The sequence below is a fragment of the Protopterus annectens genome, chromosome 2.part2, assembly GCF_019279795.1.
Source record: "Protopterus annectens isolate FY-2018-M chromosome 2.part2, PAN1.0, whole genome shotgun sequence".
NCBI classification, from domain to species: Eukaryota; Metazoa; Chordata; order Ceratodontiformes; family Protopteridae; genus Protopterus; species Protopterus annectens.
The window spans coordinates 740,863,900-740,881,452 of NC_056730.1; the positions used below are offsets into that span (position 1 = coordinate 740,863,900).

Consider the following 17,553-nt stretch of genomic DNA (forward strand, 5'->3'; position numbering starts at 1 on the left):
ACCTCTGCAGACCTTTCCTTACCTCTTTCCTCCCTACTCACCTAAGCTACCTGAAGACACCTTACCCTGCACTCTTCTTATAACCCCCTTCTCTCCATCCTTCTTCCTTCTATGACCATAATAGGTTCATAGGTTCATAGGTTCGTACTAGGCTATCTGCCCTAGGGCATTTATAAGCCTAGCCAGAGTGTGTGTGGCTTTCGCCACCCCTTGGGATGAGAATACTACACCCATTTAGGGTTTAGTTTGCTGTGCCTCTGTCTAGTAGTGACACAGAGATGACCCCCGGGGTAAACCTACGATCTCCCATCCACTCGTCAAGATTTCTCTTGAAGAGAGTTAGTGAGGGGCTCTGCCTAACATGGACTGGGATTCTGTTCCAGAGTGTAGAGAGCCTCTGGGTTATGAATCTGTCCCTCTAGCACGTCCTATTTATTTCTGTGTTGAGGTTCGAATCTCTTGCTCTCGTGGCTCTGATGGATTTGGATTTTCTGAGGTGGAGCATGTCCATTAATTCCGGATTGGACATGGCCTTGTACGTCAGGCATAGATCACCTCTGAGTAGGCGGTATGTGACTGAATAGAGCTGGAGTTTCTTCAGCCGGGCAGCATATGACATATGTTTGGGACCCTTTATCCTCTTGGTGAGGAACTTTTGGGGTCTTTCCAACTGCTGCAGGTATCGGGTAAGATACATCCCAAATGGGGCATTGTACTCAATCATGGGCCTGATAAGAGAAGAGTACAGGGGCACAATGACCTCTCTTGATCTAGATGTGAATCCCTTCATGATAAGGTGGGCAATATAAAAGGTCTTCCTAACCACCTTGGCAATGTGAGTGTCAAATGAGAGGTTACTGTCAACTTGGGTGCCTAGGTCCCTGATTACCTCTTCCATACTTAATGGATTACCACCTATGTGGTAATTTGTGGGTACCTTGTTTTTCCCAAAGGGTATGACTATACATTTTTTGGCATTCAGTTTAAGGCCATGGCTCTGGCACCAATTATCCGTTTCTATGAGGCCTCTCTGAAGGATGCTTGTGTCCGCTGGAGTATCAATTATGGCACCCAGTTTGCAGTCATCTGTGAACTTTGTCAGCCACAATCCTCCTATGTTTGCTTGCACCTTGGAAAAATAAATGCCGATCAAGAGGGGTCCCAGGACTGAGCCCTGTGGGACACTGCTTGTGACTGGCTTAGAGTCTGACATGGCTCCAGCAATTCTGACCTTGTGGGTTCTGTCCTTGAGCCAGTTTGCAACCCATCTTGTGACATATGGGTTTACATTTAAGCTGGTGAGTTTGTCTATGATGCCCAAGTGGGGTATTGTGTCGAAGGCTTTTGCAAGGTCAAGGTAGGCTGTGTGAACTGCCTTACCCTCATCAATGGCCTTAGTGACTGTTTCAAAAAAGTCGACCAAGTTCAAAAGGCAGGATCTGCCCTTGACAAAGCCAAATTGAGTAGGATCCAATGTCTGTATGTCCCCAATGTCTTTGTTTATGAGTTCCATAATGATCCTTTCCATAGCTTTGCAGACCAGGCTTGTCAAGCTTATGGGGCGGTAATTTCCAGGGTCCGTAGAAGCACCGCCTTTGTGGAGTGGGACCACTGTTGCTGTACGCCACTCTTTGGGTACGTATCCTGTAGTCCCCATTTTCAGGCTTGATTTACTCCTTCAATATGGCGCCGGTGTGGTTGGCTTGCCGTTTGCTAGCTCCGTTTGTTGTTTTTTGTTTTTGTCCGCTTGTTGTGTGCGATGTGCAAAATGCTGGTTTAGCGCTAGCGTACGATCGTCAAGCGCTTTTGGACATTGGTTCTTCAGTTAGACTTTTGGATTTGCCGTTCTCAGTGAATGGATGCTGCAATATACCCCCTACTTACCTGGATTGTTTTCTGGAGTATAGCGGAACAGTGCCATGGTTCTTCTCTTCTTCTAGGAGAAAGTTGAGGAAGCGTAGAAGGCGAGGCTGTCAAGGAGGCTGGCTGTTTAAGTTAAAGGCTTTGGTGACTCCTTTCTCTGGTCGTTTGAAGACGGAAAAACGGATGTTTACTCGGCCCTTGATGGATTGGGAGATGCTGGATTGTGTGGGCTTATAGAGTATTCCTGTCATTGTTTCCTCTATGGGGGATCGTGTTTTTCACGTACATTATCAGCAGTATTGTCGGAGAGGGGCTGTCTTAGAAAATTTGCGAGCAGTGCCTAAAGCTTTGGACATTGTGGAGCCTGAGGTTTTGAATTTGAAATGGGGTCTGGTGAATGCCAGGTCAGTGGTTAACAAAACTTTTATTTTAAAAGAATTTCTTAAGACACATATTTTGGATGTGTTTTGTTTAACTGAGTCCTGGTTGACATCTGGTGAATGGAGTGCAGTGAATGAGTTGGTACCAGCTGATTGTGCTTTCATTAATGTACCAAGACCATCTCTGCGTGGTGGTGGACTGGCAGTAGTTTGTAAAGCAAATTTACAAATTAAACAACTTTATCCCACCTCTATTTTCAGCAGCTTTGAGTTGTGCTTGTTTGAACTTGGACATTCAAGTCCGTTTTTTTGTGCAGTGATCTATAGGCCTCCGAAATATGATAAGAATTTTATTCAAGAGTTTTCTGAGTTTCTAGCTGAATATGTTTTGAAATATGATCAGATTATGTTACTCAGAGACTTTAATATTCATGTATGCTGTCCGGGAAAGCCACTTGTTTCGGAGTTTAACGACTTGATGAATTCTTTTGGCTTAAATCAGTTTGTTAGTGGGGCCACTCAGGAAAGTGGTCATACATTGGATCTTGTACTATCACTTGGATTCAATGTGACAAATATGACTATTCAAGATGCTGTGTTTTCGGATCATAAGCCTATTTTATTCAACGTTATACTGACTATGAATGCTGTTAAATCTGTTGCACCAGTAAAGTTTTGTCGTTCTTTTAGTCAAGACACTTCAGTGAAGTTTTCATCTTTATTTAGTGAGGTGTTGACTTGTTTTCCAGAATATTCTTCATCTGGCAGTCTGTTAAATTATTTTAATAAGACTTGTAAAGATATTCTGGATATTGTTGCACCATTACGTATGAAGAAGAAAGGTTCAGTGATAAACTGGTGGTCAACGGACACTACTAGAGCTGCAAGGAGGGAATGCAGGAGATGTGAAAGGAAATGGAAAAAGAGCAGGCTTCATGTGTTCCTAATTGCCTTTTGGGAAAGTTGGAAGGTTTATCAGGCTGCTGTATTATCTGCAAAGAGAACATATTCTAATCTTGTTAATGCCAATTCTCAAAACCCGCGGGTTTTGTATGGTGTAATTGATTCTGTTCTTAATGCACAAGATTATTTTCCAGTACAGGGTTCAACCACAGTGTGTAATGAGTTTTTAAAATTTTTTTTGGATAAGGTTCTCAAGTTGAGATTAGCTGTATCTGTATGCTCTTGCCGGATAATTTTTTGTCTGTTTCAGAAAAATTGTGTGTTTTTCAGCCAATAACTTCAGCTGATTTAACCAAATTAATGTCTGAAGTTAAGCTTAGTGGTTCTCCTGAGGATATTTTACCCCCAAGAGTTTTGATGGATGAGTTTCCAATAGTAGCTTCGGTTTTATTGGAAATAATTAATACCAGTTTGGTTTCTGGGGTTGTGCCTGTTGACTTCAAAAGAGCAATCATTCGTCCACTATTAAAGAAACCTGGGCTTGATGCATCTGTATTGTCTAATTTTAGGCCAATCTCTAAGCTTCCTTTTTTAAGTAAAGTGATGGAGAGGTGCGTCTATGGCCAATTGTTAGATTTCCTGAATAAAAATAATTTTTTGGAAAATTTTCAATCTGGTTTTAAACCTATGCATAGAACGGAGACAGCTTTGTTAAAGGTGTTAAATGATGTTTTTCTTATTACTGATAGTGGAAAATTTGTACTGCTTGTTTTGTTAGATTTAACAGCTGCTTTTAATACAGTAGATCATGAAATATTGCTGTATCGTCTTGAGCATTATGTGGGGATTACAGGTGTGGCTTTGAACTGGTTTCGATCTTATCTGCTGGATAGAATGGTGTATGTTCAGATGGGTGGGTTTACATCCAATTCTGTTCATCTTCCTTGGGGTGTTCCGCAGGGTTCAATATTGGGACCTTTATTGTTTTCTGTTTATATTTTGCCTTTGGGCGATATAATGCGTAAATATGGTATTGATTTTCATTTGTATGCTGATGATTGTCAATTGTATTTGCCTTTGGATGAGGCTGATGGTTGCTCAATTTCAAAAGTGATGGATTGTTTGTGTGAGGTTAAGCTATGGATGGCAGAAAATTTTTTGAGTTTGAATGAAGGGAAGACAGAAGCAGTACTTTTTAGTCCTAGTCGTTATGCTGATTTTTCTATGGTGGATTGTGGTGTATTAACTTCTTATTTGAAGGATTCTGTTGTAAATCTGGGAGTGAAGATGGATAAAGATCTTTGCTTTAGGGGACATATAAACGGGGTAGTGTCATCTTCTTTTTATCAATTAAGGCGGTTGGCTAAGGTAAAACCATTCTTGTCCAAAGGTGATTTGGAAATTGTTGTACATGCATTTATTACTTCACGCCTTGATTATTGTAATTCTATTTTATTTGGAGTGAGTCAAGGTGCTTTAGCCCATTTGCAGCTTGTTCAAAATGCAGCTGGGAAATTCTTGGAGGGCAAACGAAAGTTTGACCATGTAATGCCTGTATTGGCGGCATTGCATTGGTTACCTGTTGTTTTCTGGGTTCATTTTAAAATTTTGTTATTGGCATTTAAAGCTTTAAATGGTTTAGCGCCGGTATATTTGGCAGATATGCTCCATGCTTATGTTCCCAATCGGACACTTCGGTCAGAAGATTTGTCCCTACTTGTGGCTCCCCGGGCACGATTAAAGATGAGGGGTGATAGAGCTTTTTCTGTCGCAGCTCCAAAACTTTGGAATGAGCTTCCATTATATATTCGGCAGTCTTCTTCTGTGACAATTTTTAAGCAAAACCTTAAAACTTATTTTTATGAATTGGCCTTTAATGAGGTAAAATGATTTTTAATGTTGTTTGTTTTATGTTATTGTTATTTTTAGTTATATTTTATGTTATATGTTATTTATTGTTTTCATTACTGTTTTGTAAAGCACTTTGGTGGCATTTATTGCTTGTAAGGTGCTATATAAATAAATTTTGACTTGACTTGACTTAACTGTAGTAAGGCTAAGATTAAACAGCAGCCTTATGTGCGGGTTTAGTTCCTCTTGGAGTTCATGTAGCACGCAGCCCGGGACACCGTGCGGTCCCATTGATGCTGTGTTTTTAGCTTTGGAGAGGACGGCTCTCACCTGGGCATCTGAGATGTTAGGGAGGCTACACTCTGCTGGGATAGATATTTCTCCTTTTGGGGGTGAGGGAGCAGAGAAATTTGCACTGAACCTGTCTGCCAGAATGTTGGCAATGTCTGTGGGTTCAGTGTATTTTGTGTCATTTTGGACTAACTCTGAGCATATCCGGGAGTTTCCACCCAGGCTTCTAACATAGCTAAAGAAGGCCTTGTAATTGTCTTTTGCGATTTTTCTCTCAAAGTTGGCCTTGGATGATTTTATGAGTGATCGTAGTTTTCTGCTAGTACTGATCAGAGATGCCTTCCCTTTTAGGGATTTTGCTCTGTCATGTAGTAGCTTCCTCCTCCTGTTGTAAAGTTTGTTAATGGCTGGGGTCCACCAGACAGGGCGCCTGCCTTTGGAGGAATGGGTCTTGGTTTTATTAGGGATTGCATGATCCATGCATTCTTAAAGGTGCCCGTAGAAGGCATTTATAAAGGATTCAGCGGTGTGGGTTGTGGTTTCCACTGGCCCAGGGGCCTTGAAGGATACCACTTCAGTCTTAAGAAGTGTGAAGTCGGCTTTTGAGAAGTTCTTCACTGTGGTCTTTTGTGCAGGGGGTGGGGGCGGGATGTGGATTTCCAGTGAGATTAATTTATGGTCTGATCTCACCAATGAGGGGTATACTTCCAGTGTGGAGCATTTTGTCCCCATGTTTGTGATGATCAGGTCTAGTATATTATCTCCTCTTGTGGGAGTGGTGACTAGTTGTTCCATCGCATTTGAGTTTATGAATTTTAGGAACCTTTGGGCTAGGGTGTTGGGGCTTGAGTAATGTTCCCAGTCTATGTTTGGGTAGTTGAAGTCTCCCAATATGATGGTATTTGGAGAGACATTCATACTCTCCAGTGTCTTCAGGAAGGCTGAGTGGGGTTCCTGAGTTTGAGAGGGTGGTCTGTAGCATGCTACAACCTGTAGGGCAGTTTTGCCTATGGTTAGTTGCACCTGGATGGTCTCCGATGCTTCGTGTGTTTCCACTAACCTGGAGGTGTGGGTATCTTTGATGAATATGGATACTCCCCCTCCTTTTGTGGTTCGGTCCAAGTTTTTGGGGCCGGAAAGCATGATATGAGGTAAAACCTGGTAGCGCTGGGGTGCTCTCAGGAGCCTTGATCCAGGTTTCAGTCACTGCACAGACATCAATGTTCTCCATACTGAGGAGGGCTTCGAGAGTGTGCATCTTGAGGTTTAGACTTCTGGCATTGAGCAGCATTACCCTTAGTTTTTTTTTCACTTGTGTTTTCTAGGGAGGTGGGTTTGTCTTTTGAGCCTTGCCTAAAAAAGGCACTATGGGGGTGGCAAGAGCCTTGGCCAATATCCGGAAGCCCAGGGGTGACAGGTGCAAGCCATCCCTTGCAAAGCAGCGTGGCTTGTCAAGCATGTCATCCCAAGCAGACAGACATTGGATCCCCTTAGAATGACACCAGTAATTAAGCCAATTGTTAAAGCTGATCATTTTGTCTTTGTACTGTGGCATCATTCTTGGTGAGGGTAAGATGCTGCTCAGGGTCATACCGGCCTGGGCTACATAATCAGAGAGCTCCTCTATGTCTCTTTTCATGTAGTCCAGGGAGGTACGTCTCAGGTCATTCACACCGGCATGGACAATGACTGAGTCATATTTGTACTTGCTTTGGAGTGACCTGAGTGCTTGTGTTATGTGGTGGATTCTAGCACCTGACAGGCAGCTTACTGTAACCTTTTCCTTGTTCAGTCTGGTGAGTGGGACTTCAGTGTGTCTGACTATGGAGTCACCTATTACAAGTGTATCTGGCATGTTGTTTGGCCTTAAGGGCTGTGACTGTTTTGCACACTGACTTTGTGAACTATGTGTTGCATGTGCTATGTCTTGAGGTAGTGGTCGCTTGGGTGTCTGTTTTGGAGGCCTCTGTTGTTTTCGTAGATTTTTAATCAGAGCCTCCAAGTATGTTTTTGTGTGTTTATGTGTTTGGTTTGCAGTTGTGATAGGTCTATGTGAGACTGGGTTTGTGGTGTGCGTGGTTACCTTCTCCTCCTAATTGGTTTTGCCTGTACTGAGTTGAGAGAGCTCAGCCTCCAGTTTGGCTATGTAGTCGCATCTCTCACATATATTTGTATTTGTTGGGAGGAGGAGAGGGTTGTCTGTGTACATGAGGCAATTGTAACATTGCCTCAAGATTCCCAGATTCACCAGCTGAACAGGAGAGGACGCCAGCAACTGACCCTTCGACATGGCAGAATAGTGTAAAGGATTGCTGTGTAACTGAGTCAGAAAGGACCTATAGGGAAATGGGTACTCAAGGGGATTTAGGTGAATGAAGTAATTTCTTTTTGTTTAAGAGTGCTTTACCTGTATAAATATGCTTTAGGAGCAAGTGCTGGGCTTTTCAGATAGAGAATAGACTGTTTAGATTGCAAGTAGAGCAGTTCTAAGGGAAAAATTGAAGAGCAGACTTTGCGGAGCCAGAAATAGTTTAAACTTGATTAACCGGCGCTGCCCGATGCTGCTCTATGAGCAACTTTGCGCAAATTCGCGCAAAAGCTCGCAAAAGCGCACTAAAGCGGGCTTTAGAGCAGGGGGTTGAAAAGAGCTAGGAAATGGCCCAAAACAGCCAATAAACTACAAGTTGCTGGGCTGGAACCACTCCTTTAGGGACAAATAGGCTGCTCAGTGCTCCCCACTCCCACTGGTGAACAAAGAAGCTTCCTCTTATCCAAATAAGGATATGGACAACACAGGAACTATGACACAGCCCAGGGATCAGCAAAATCTGAAGACTGGACTATTCTAGTTCAGTAAAGGCGGGAAAACCAGGATTTTTTTTGGGGTTTTTTTGTTTTTTTGTTTCAAACAGACAAAAAGATACAGTAACAAACAGTAAATGCTTTAAATCAGCTAGCGCACTTGAGTGTGTTAGCCTAACAGTTAAATTAAGCAAAATACAAACTTTTTAAAGTGCAAACAGTTCAGAAGCAAACACAAATACAGTAGATCAACTTGCAGAGCTAGTTTAGTAATATGAAAATGCTTTTAGGCGAAATACAGTCAAAATACAGCAGTCAAAAAAGAAAGCCAGAAAAATACTTATAAATCAAAGGAAAGTCACTCTTTCACTCTCTGCTGCTTATAGAACTCTGCAGGACACCACGAGGAGCTATGCTGAGTTGTATACAAGCACAAAAGCGCACTAAAACGGGCTTTATAGCAGGGGGTTGAAAAGAGCTAGGAAATGGCCCAAAACAGCCAATAAACTACAAGTTGCTGGGCTGGAACCACTCCTTTAGGGACAAATAGGCTGCTCAGTGCTCCCCACTCCCACTGGTGAACAAAGAAGCTTCCTCTTATCCAAATAAGGATATGGACAACACAGGAACTATGACACAGCCCAGGGATCAGCAAAATCTGAAGACTGGACTATTGTAGTTCAGTAAAGGCGGGAAAACCAGGACTTTTTTTGTTTTTTTTCGTTTTTTTGTTTCAAACAGACAAAAAGATACAGTAACAAACAGTAAATGCTTTAAATCGGCTAGCGCACTTGAGTGTGTTAGCCTAACAGTCAAATTAAGCAAAAAACAAACTTTTTAAAGTGCAAACAGTTCAGAAGCAAACACAAATACAGTAGATCAACTTGCAGAGCTAGTTTAGTAATATGAAAATGCTTTTAGGCGAAATACAGTCGAAATACAGCAGTCAGAAAAGAAAGCCAGAAAAATACTTATAAATCAAAGGAAAGTCACTCTTTCACTCTCTGCTGCTTGTAGAACTCTGCAGGACACCACGAGGAGCTGTGCTGAGTCGTATACAAGCACAAAAGCACGCTAAAACGGGCTTTATAGCAGGGGGTTGAAAAGAGATAGGAAATGGCCCAAAACAGCCAATAAACTACAAGTTGCTGGGCTGGAACCACTCCTTTAGGGACAAATAGGCTGCTCAGTGCTCCCCACTCCCACTGGTGAACAAAGAAGCTTCCTCTTATCCAAATAAGGATATGGACAACACAGGAACTATGACACAGCCCAGGGATCAGCAAAATCTGAAGTCTGGACTATTCTAGTTCAGTAAAGGCGGGAAAACCAGGATTTTTTGGGGGGGTTTTTTTGTTTTTTTGTTTCAAACAGACAAAAAGATACAGTAACAAACAGTAAATGCTTTAAATCGGATAGCGCACTTGAGTGTGTTAGCCTAACAGTTAAATTAAGCAAAAAACAAACTTTTTAAAGTGCAAACAGTTCAGAAGCAAACACAAATACGGTAGATCAACTTGCAGAGCTAGTTTAGTAATATGAAAATGCTTTTAGGCGAAATACAGTCGAAATACATCAGACAAAAAAGAAAGCCAGAAAAATACTTATAAATCAAAGGAAAGTCACTCTTTCACTCTCTGCTGCTTGTAGAACTCTGCAGGGCTCCACGAGGAGCTGTGCTGAGTCGTATACAAGCACAAAAGTGCGCTAAAACGGGCTTTATAGCAGGGGGTTGAAAAGAGCTAGGAAATGGCTCAAAACGGCCAATAAACTACAAGTTGCTGGGCTGGAACCACTCCTTTAGGGACAAATAGGCTGCTCAGTGCTCCCCACTCCCACTGGTGAACAAAGAAGCTTCCTCTTATCCAAATAAGGATATGGACAACACAGGAACTATGACACAGCCCAGGGATCAGCAAAATCTGAAGACTGGACTATTCTAGTTCAGTAAAGGCGGGAAAACCAGGATTTTTTTTTGGTTTTTTTTTTGGTTTTTTGTTTCAAACAGACAAAAAGATACAGTAACAAACAGTAAATGCTTTAAATCAGATAGCGCACTTGAGTGTGTTAGCCTAACAGTTAAATTAAGCAAAAAACAAACTTTTTAAAGTGCAAACAGTTCAGAAGCAAACACAAATACGGTAGATCAACTTGCAGAGCTAGTTTAGTAATATGAAAATGCTTTTAGGCAAAATACAGTCGAAATACAGCAGTCAAAAAAGAAAGCCAGAAAAATACTTATAAATCAAAGGAAAGTCACTCTTTCACTCTCTGCTGCTTGTAGAACTCTGCAGGACACCACGAGGAGCTATGCTGAGTTGTATACAAGCACAAAAGCGCGCTAAAACGGGCTTTATAGCAGGGGGTTGAAAAGAGCTAGGAAATGGCCCAAAACAGCCAATAAACTACAAGTTGCTGGGCTGGAACCACTCCTTTAGGGAGAAATAGGCTGCTCAGTGCTCCCCACTCCCACTGATGAACAAAGAAGCTTCCTCTTATCCAAATAAGGATATGGACAACACAGGAACTATGACACAGCCCAGGGATCAGCAAAATCTGAAGTCTGGACTATTCTAGCTCAGTAAAGGCGGGAAAACCAGGATTTTTTGGGGGGTTTTTTTTGTTTTTTTGTTTCAAACAGACAAAAAGATACAGTAACAAACAGTAAATGCTTTAAATCGGATAGCGCACTTGAGTGTGTTAGCCTAACAGTTACATTAAGCAAAAAACAAACTTTTTAAAGTGCAAACAGTTCAGAATCAAACACAAATACGGTAGATCAACTTGCAGAGCTAGTTTAGTAATATGAAAATGTTTTTAGGCGAAATACAGTCGAAATACAGCAGTCAAAAAAGAAAGCCAGAAAAATACTTATAAATCAAAGGAAAGTCACTCTTTCACTCTCTGCTGCTTGTAGAACTCTGCAGGACTCCACGAGGAGCTGTGCTGAGTTGTATACAAGCACAAAAGCGCACTAAAACGGGCTTTATAGCAGGGGGTTGAAAAGAGCTAGGAAATGGCTCAAAACGGCCAATAAACTACAAGTTGCTGGGCTGGAACCACTCCTTTAGGGACAAATAGGCTGCTCAGTGCTCCCCACTCCCACTGGTGAACAAAGAAGCTTCCTCTTATCCAAATAAGGATATGGACAACACAGGAACTAATACACAGCCCAGGGATCAGCAAAATCTGAAGACTGGACTATTCTAGTTCAGTAAAGGCGGGAAAACCAGGATTTTTTTTTGTTTCAAACAGACAAAAAGATACAGTAACAAACAGTAAATGCTTTAAATCGGCTAGCGCACTTGAGTGTGTTAGCCTAACAGTTAAATTAAGCAAAAAACAAACTTTTTAAAGTGCAAACAGTTCAGAAGCAAACACAAATACAGTAGATCAACTTGCAGAGCTAGTTTAGTAATATGAAAATGCTTTTAGGCGAAATACAGTCGAAATACAGCAGTCAAAAAAGAAATCCAGAAAAATACTTATAAATCAAAGGAAAGTCACTCTTTCACTCTCTGCTGCTTGTAGAACTCTGCAGGACACCACGAGGAGCTGTGCTGAGTCGTATACGAATATGAACAACTCTCTCATACTAAAACCTCACTCAGTTTTACCTCGCTGTCTGTAATCATGGAATCTCTGGCATTTCTTTAAATATCTTATTAGAATTGTTTCAGGTCTCATTTACCTCATACTAATCTATGTAACAAATAATATGACTGTTGAATTTATCCTCACATATTCTCTTCCACTCGTGTTATTTTCATTGCACTTTGCTATGAAATATATGTTCTATGTTTTTCTCATTACAGCATTCTTTCACTCTTATGTTTCTACTGTAACATACTTTGTGACTTAAAATATCTGTACTTACTGTTTTGTAATGTACAATGATACTATGTGATTGAAAAAAATCTGTACTTGCTGTTTTTATAATGTTCATAGGATGATAAAAACTAAAAACCAAACCAAAACTAGGAAACGAAAAAATGTTGGCAAAACCACGGTATAGTCCACTAAAACCAGATTTACTGTGTAAGCGCTTTCATGCACATGAATCCGTGCACTTCTTCAGACACCATATTCATTACAAATGCAGCATATATAATCAAACAATTAAACATGATTGAAAACAATTAAGTCCTTAATTGGTAAAAAAAGGGATATTACTCCAAATACAACGAAGGGTTACAAATACAGCATGCAATGAATATGGTGTCTGAAGAAGTGCACGGATTCATGTGCATGAAAGCGCTTACACAATAAATCTGGTTTTAGTGGACTATACCGTGGTTTTGCCAACTTTTTTTCATTTCATAGGATGATACTAGGCTATTGGCCCGGAGGCCCTTATAAGCCTAGCCAAGAATTTTGCCCATGTTCCCACAAAGTCAGCACCTGTTTCCCCTGTCCAGCAGGGACACAGGAGGGATCCCAGGGGTGTATTTTCTGCTTCCCATCCAGTCGTCTAGGTTCCTCTTAAAGAGAGCTAGTGTGGTACTCTGCTTGACATGGAGACAGAGTCTATTCCACAGATGGGGGGGGTTTGGGACACAAATCTATCCCGCCAACAAGTTCTGTTAATGTCACAGACCAGATTGAGGCCTTGCATGTGGGTTGTGTGAGTGGAGTTTGACTTACAGATGTGTAACAACTCCATCAAGGTTGGGTCTGAGATGGCCTTGTATGCCAGATACAGGTCACCTCTGAACAGTCTTATGAGACTGAGTAGAGGGACAGGGCTTTTAGCCTGTCTATATAGGATAGGTGTTTGAGCAATTGGATTTTCCTGGTCAGAACCTCTGTGGTCTCTCCAGCTGCTGCATGTACTTGGCAAGGTACATGCCGAGGGAGCATTGTACTCGATAATGGGTCTAATAAGGGAGGAGTACAGGGATGTTATGACCTCCATGTTCCCAGATGAAATACCCTTACTGATGAGGTGGGCCATGTAGAAAGCCTTCTGTACAATGGAGGCAACATGGTGGTCAAAAGTCAGGTTGCTATCAATCTGGGTGCCCAAATCCCTCATGACTGATTGCATTCTTGGTATGTTGTTACTAATGTGATAATTAGTGGGGACAGCTTTTTCCCCAAAGGGGATAATGATGCATTTCTTGACATTCAGTTTGAGGCCATGCCTCTGGCACCAGTCATTAGTTTGGGTAAGGCCCTCTTGAAAGATGTTCACATCACTATGGGAATTTAAGACAGCACCTAGCTTGCAGACATCTGCAGACATGGTCAGCCACACACAACACTGGTTTTGACTTGCACCTCAAAAAAGTATATCCCAAACAGTAGAGGTCCCAGAACCAATCCTTGGGGTACACCGCTTGTTATGGGTCTGCTACTAGAGGTGGCTTCCCCTGTTTTGACTGAGTGGGTTCTATCAATGAGCCAGTTAGCTACCCATCTGGTAACATACAGGTTGATGCCTAGCTGGCAGAGTTTATCTATTATGCCTGAGTGGGGAGTAGTGTCGAGGGCTTTGGCTAGGTCAAGGTAGGCAGTGTGCACCATCTTCCCTCGTCCATGGCTTTGGTGAATGCTTTGAAGAAGTTGACCAAGTTTAACAGGCAATATCTCTCTTTGACAAAACCAGACTGTGTGGGGTCAAACGTTTGGAGGTTGGCAATGTCCTTGTTTATAAGATCCATGATAATGCGTTCCATGGCCTTGCAGATCAGCCTAGTTAGGCTGATGGGCCTATAATTGCCTGGGTCAGTGAATGTTCCACCTTTGTTTAGAGGGATGACAGTGGCTGTCCACCATTTGGCTGGGACGAAGCCAGTGCTCAGGCTTTGGTTGAATAGGGTGCCTAATGGAGCTGAGAGGTCATGCCTAACTTCATGTAGGACACAGCTAGGGATGTTGTCAAGTCCCATGGAGACTGTATGTTTTGCCTTTGAGAGGGCATTAAAGACCTTCTCCCCAGTGAAGAGAGGTGGGGGCAGGTGCTGGGGATGTCCTGGTTTACTGATGGGGGGACGGGGGGGTTAAGTTTTCAATTAACCTGTCTGCCAGCAGGTTGGCTATATCTGCAGCTTTTGTGTATTTAGTGTTCTTGACCACCAGTTCAGATTAGATTTGGTGTTTCCTTTGAGATGGCGGATGTATGTGAAGAAGGTCTTATGACTGTCCTTAGTGGGATGTGGCCAGTATGGACTCAAAGTTAGCCATAGAGGATTTCACCAGTGACCTTATTTGCTTGTTCAGACAAAGGGGAGATTGTTTCCAACTTGGCACCTGCTCCTTCTTGGTCCTGAACAGCATTTTTTTACTTTTATTTTAGAGTTTGTTTATTGCTGCTGTCCAGCAGACATGTTTACTCTTCCTTGAGGAAGATGGTCCTGTCAGGTACTGATGAGTCCATGCAGCTATGTAGGTGCTCATATAGTTTTTAAGTGTAATCTTGACATTAGTGCTACTTCCAACTGAAGGGATGGTGGCTGTGAAGCTTCTTATACCTGTTCTCAGGAGATTGTAATCAGCTTTGGAAAAGTTTTTTTGTTTGAACCTGACATTGGGGGGGTACCTGTTCTCAGGAGATTGTAATCAGCTTTGGAAAAGTTTTTTTTTTTGTGAACCTGACATTGGGGGGGGGGGGGGGTCACGGGAGATGGTGACTTCAAAAGTGATTGCTTTATGGTCAGATCTTACCAAGGAGGATGACACTGTAGGAGTGCTACAGTGGCTACTCATGTTGGTTAGTACCAGGTCCAGGATATTTTCACCTTTTGTGGGGGTGTCAACCAGCTGATCCAGTGCATTGGCATTGATGAAGTTGAGGAATCTCTGGGCATTCCTGTTTGGGCTAGAATAGGTCTTCCACTCTATGGTTGTGTAGTTAAAGTCACGCAGGATCAGGGTAGAGGGCTGAATCTTGATGGATTCAAATAAGTCCAGATAGGTGGAGTGGGCATCCTGAATCATGGTTCGGGGTCTGTAGCTAGCTATGATTTGAATAGGTGTTGGGTCTGTAGCTAGCTATGATTTGAATAGGTGTTTTTGTCAACAGTTAACTGCACTTGGCGTGTCTCCTGTGCGTCATACTGTTTGACCAGCCTGGAGGTGTGTATGTCTTTGATAAATATTGAAACGCCACCTCCTTTGGCTTTGTAGCCCTCTGTTTGGGGTCTGAACCTATGCTAGGATGAATAACCTAGTAAGGCTGGGATGTTTTCTGCAGCTTTGAACCAGGTTTCAGTGACTGCACAAACGTCAGCATCCTCCAGGACAAGGAATGCTTGCAATGTGTGCAGTTTCATGCTAAGACTCCTAGCGTTTAGCAGCATGACCTTTAAATTTTGTTTAGAAGAATTTTTCACATCAGTAATTTCGTGCTCATGACATTGCCTAAAAAAGGCACTATGGGGGAGGCAAGAGCCTTTCCCAGAAGCCTGAAGCCCAGGAGAGTCAGATGAAGGCCATCTCTGGCAAAGCATCATGGTATGTTAATCATGTCCTCCCAGGCTGTCAGGTACTGGATCCCTTTGGAATGACACCAGAAACTAAGCCAATTGTTAAAGTCAATAATTTTCTGTTTGTAGTGAGGCATCATTCTGGGTGATGGTAGGATGCTGCTTAAGGCTAGCGACATACCTGTCTGGGACACATATTCAGCGAGCTCAATGTAACATGATAGTTTCTGATTTAAAATATCTCTGCTTGATTTTAGAACTGTTGTGATTGTGAAGCTTTTCTCCCTGGTCCACCGCTGAAAATATGCACTTTCTGGCCCAGTCAGATTTTCCCAGTAAACAAATGTCAAATAAATAAATATCTATTTTTTCCACGAAACCACATCATATACAACTGGAAGATGTAAAAATAGCTCCATCGTGTGTTAAATGTAGTTTAGTCATCATGGTTTATTCTTTTAACTTACAAGATCTGTGTCTCTTCTGCCCATGTACATATAGCTAGAATATTATTTAATTCATGTTTCATGTGTTGAAAATAGGAGTCTAAATCATGTATTACTTGTAAATTCATACTTGTTTACTGTGCCAAAAGTACTGCTGTCCATAACTAAGAAAAAATGCAAGCTGACTTGAGGCTGCAAACATTTATGTGTGCTTGAAATATCATAGATTAAAAAAAAAACATTTTTATTTGGTTGTGTACTTCAATTACAGATAATACTTAACTGGAGTATGTGATTTAGAATGGTCTGACAACATGTACTAAGAAAGATAATACTAATAAAAAAGAAAGCTGACAAACACTTGTATGTCAAATAACTTTCTGAATTATGGCCTTTTCTAGGCATTAATAAATTCACCAAGAAACTGAGGAGCCCATATGCAATTGATAACAATGAAGTACTGGATTTCCTGTCCCGAGTCCCTTCAGATGTACAAGTGGTACGTATTCATATCCTTTTAGGTAAGACTGCTGCGCTGGGTCAAAATGTCACTATGTGGGGGATTTCTAAAGCTTTAACATTTCAGGAGGCAAGTTTGTGTTTATATTGGTATGACAGGCATTAAGTTAGAATTAGTCTTTAGAAGTTAAAGCTATTCAAACACCATGTACACTGTGAAAAAAAAAAACTTTCAGCTCTGTTACTTAAGAGTATCTGACAGTTTAGTTCAATACAAGTTTTGGTGTGCACTATTTTTTCTGTTAGCATTAGTGGGGACTTGACACTTCCCACCCCTGCTTGTTCCCAGTTGGAGAAGGTGCGTGTGAAGCTTGAGGGCCCTTTGAAGGCTGAAGCAGCATTAACAGTTTTGAACAAGTAGTTGGGTTGCTAATATGGTCATGAACTAATTTGAGACAATGCAGTACTGTCATGATAGCCATATAACACTGCAGTTTTGCACCTCACACGCAACACACAAACATAGGTGTGAGTGTGTGTGTGTGTGTGTGTGTGTGTGTGTGTGTGTGTGTGTGTGTGTGTGTGTGTGTGTGTGTGTGTGTGTGTGTGTGTGTGTGTGTAAATATATGTGTATATATACACACACACACACACACACACACACACACACACATATATATATATATATATATATATTTATATAGGTTTACAAGGTTTACACTGAAAATCTTGAAACTGCATCACTCGACCACCATGTGGTCGAATTGTAGTTTTCAAGTCAGCAGAATGGCGAACCAAAATGTATCAACTACATTACAGCGAACAGCTAGTGTAGTTCGAATATTTGGCTTCGACATTGTGCAGGGAGATCGTGGTTCAGTGAGGAACATAGAATTAGTCCATTTACTCACTGTAGTGCGAGCTCAGAGTTGGTATATTTAATGTGTGGAGGGGGGAGTGGAGCCCCCTGCAAAATAGTAGAATTAGCATACCATTGACTTTAGAGTGTAACAGTGCGCTAATGTGAATAGCAGGAGGTGAGTGACGTCACCTCCTGCTGTGTGGAATACATCAAACCACTGTTGTTGATGCATTCATTTTTACTTTGGTTTACTTTTCGGCATTTTGGAT

At 41.7% G+C, this 17,553-nt stretch overlaps 1 protein-coding gene across 1 annotated transcript in view; it reads left to right on the forward strand.

Moving 5' to 3' along the window:
* MCTP1 (multiple C2 and transmembrane domain containing 1) overlaps positions 1 to 17,553 on the forward strand; it is a 3,344,116-nt gene that overhangs the window by 3,319,431 nt on the left and 7,132 nt on the right. The window contains exon 26 of the mRNA XM_044064134.1: positions 16,365 to 16,462. Coding sequence (XP_043920069.1) covers positions 16,365 to 16,462 — 98 coding nt within the window. The remainder of the gene's footprint in view (positions 1 to 16,364; positions 16,463 to 17,553) is intronic.